We start from the raw sequence: 2494 nt of genomic DNA on the forward strand, positions 1-2494 counted from the left end.
GGTGAGATCAATGAGTTACTCGAAGAAGTAGAGGTGACTCTGGCCCAAGTTGCAGAGGAGTTCTTAAAGCATGAGGATCCTGATTCTGCACTTGATCGACTTTCCAATCTTCTTAGATGAATGAAAAATATGGATGGTGATCATCTAGATCACTCTCAGGCTATATATGATCAATAATGAAATAGATATGGAAAATCTGCTTAACTAGTAGTATACATTGTTGAACACCACAACAAGTGAAAACGTAATTACTTTATTATTACAAAAGTAATTACACCAAGACTTGAATACAATGTTTTACCACAACACACTCTAAACACTTACACACTTTGTTTTTGAGCACTCACTTAATAACTTCTCTAACACTCTTTTTAGACACACTTATATAGTACTCACTTAGACTCACACTTTTAGGACACTCTTTTAAACACACTTTACTACAAACTTGGACACACATTACATTTATATTTATAGGCTACAAAGGAAACATCCAAATATTTCTAGAATTTTCTAACTTTATAATTTATTTAACTACTTTCTACCTTTTTCTAAATGATTCTAGAACTCTCTATATATTGTCTAATTAGTTTTAAGTTTCTTCAAGAACTTTCTAGAATGTTCTATGTTCTTCCTAGTATATTCTAGAACATTCTAAAACTCTAGAGCATTCTAGATACGGTAATGACTTTTAAAACTCCCCCTCATTACCGAATCTCTAAGCTTCTTCTCGTTTGGCGAGGTTTAGTTGAGTTCTGAATTTCAAAAACTTAATTGTGCTTAATCCTTTGGTGAATATGTCAGCAACTTGATCATCTGTGTTGATTTGTCACATCTCTATTTCTTATTGAAGCACTATTTCTCTCAGAAAATGATAATGCACTTCCACGTGCTTTGTTCTAGCATGAAATACTGGATTTTCTGCTAAGCGAATAACATACTGATTATCACAATAAAGCGACATTGCATTGTCTGTAGATTGGTGTAGATCCTTCATTAGTTGCATCAACCACGTACTTTCCTGAGCTGTCAGTGCTGCTGCTCTATATTCTGCTTCAGTGGTTGACAAAGACACCGTTGGTTGCCTTTTGCTACACCAAGATATAGCTCCAGATCCAAACTTAAATACATACCCAGTAGTTGATCGACGGGTATCATGATCTCCAGCATAATCAGCATCACAGTATCCAGCTATCTTAACCTCGTCACCTTTCTTATATAAGAGGCCATAGTTAATGGTATCTTTGACACACCTCAGCATTCGTCGCATTGCTTCCAAATGAGGTTTCTTTGGGTGATGCATATACCGACTTGCTACACCAACTGCATACGAGATATCTGGTCGAGTCAATGTTAGATAAATTAGACTATCAGCCAGTTGTCGATACATTGCTCCATCTTGCAAGTGCTTCCCTTCATACACGCATGACTTGGCATTAGCTTCCATATGTGTTGAGATGGTCTTGCACTTGAGCATTCCAAACCTTTGCAATAAATCTCTTGCGTACTTTTGTTGATAGAGAAATAAACATTCCTTAGTTTAGTCAACTTCTAATCCAAGGAAGTGTTTCAATTCTCCAAGTTCCTTCATTTGGAAGCGAACTGATAGGTTCTCCTTTGTTTGGCAAATTTCTGCTTCATCATCGCCAGTGATGATGAGGTCATCAACATATACCAAAAAAATTGCGATCTTTGCTTCCTTTACTTTAACAAATAAGCTTGAATCTGCATGTGCCATGACATATCCACTCTCCACTAAGAACTCAGCAATCTTGCCATACCATGCCCTTGGAGCCTGCTTCAATCCATAGAGCGCCTTTTTCAGTTTACAAACATACTTAGGATGAACTTTATCCTCAAATCCTCTTGGTTAGACCATGTATATTTCTCAATCTATCTCTCCATGTAGAAAGGCGTTCTTCACATCCATTTGCCAAAGTCTCCAGTCTTTACATGCTGCAAGCGCCAGCAAGACTCATACTGTTGAAATCTTGGCAATTGGGCTGAACGTCTCATCATAGTCTAGCCCATACTGTTGAGAGAATCCATGAGCTGCTAATCGGGCTTTATATCTCTCAATCGATCCATCAGGACGAGTTTTTACCTTGTATACCCATTTGCAGGAAATGGGTTTTACTTCCTTTGGCTTTGGCACCAGCTCCCAAGTTTGATTATTCTCTAGTGCACTTATATCTTCTTTCATAGCTTCTATCCACTTGATATTCTGGGATGCTTCTTCATATGTATCTGGTTCTCTGAACTTTTCTTTTTCGGCTACAGCAGCATTGGCATACTTAGGATTTGGCTTCCGTGCTCTTGTTGATCTCCGAGGTTGTGGGCTTACTACTTCTTCAGGTTGAATATCACTTGCATCATCTACTACTCTTTGATGCACTCTTGTTTGCCAGGGACTTTGTGTTGCCTCTTCGTTGTCTTCCTCACTTTTTTTTTCTTCATCCATTTATGGAGTCGAATGTAGCTCAACAATTTGCTCCCC

General features: G+C 38.0%; 1 protein-coding gene across 1 annotated transcript; it reads right to left on the reverse strand.

The window, feature by feature from the left end:
- Positions 1-841: 841 nt before the first annotated feature.
- LOC133780866 (secreted RxLR effector protein 161-like) lies at positions 842-1444 on the reverse strand. Its single transcript, XM_062220276.1, has one exon. The coding sequence runs from the start codon at positions 1442-1444 to the stop codon at positions 842-844; it is 603 nt and encodes a 200-aa protein (XP_062076260.1).
- Positions 1445-2494: the final 1050 nt, after the last annotated feature.

Source organism: Humulus lupulus, chromosome 1, assembly GCF_963169125.1.
Source record: "Humulus lupulus chromosome 1, drHumLupu1.1, whole genome shotgun sequence".
In the NCBI taxonomy this organism is placed as follows: Eukaryota; Viridiplantae; Streptophyta; class Magnoliopsida; order Rosales; family Cannabaceae; genus Humulus; species Humulus lupulus.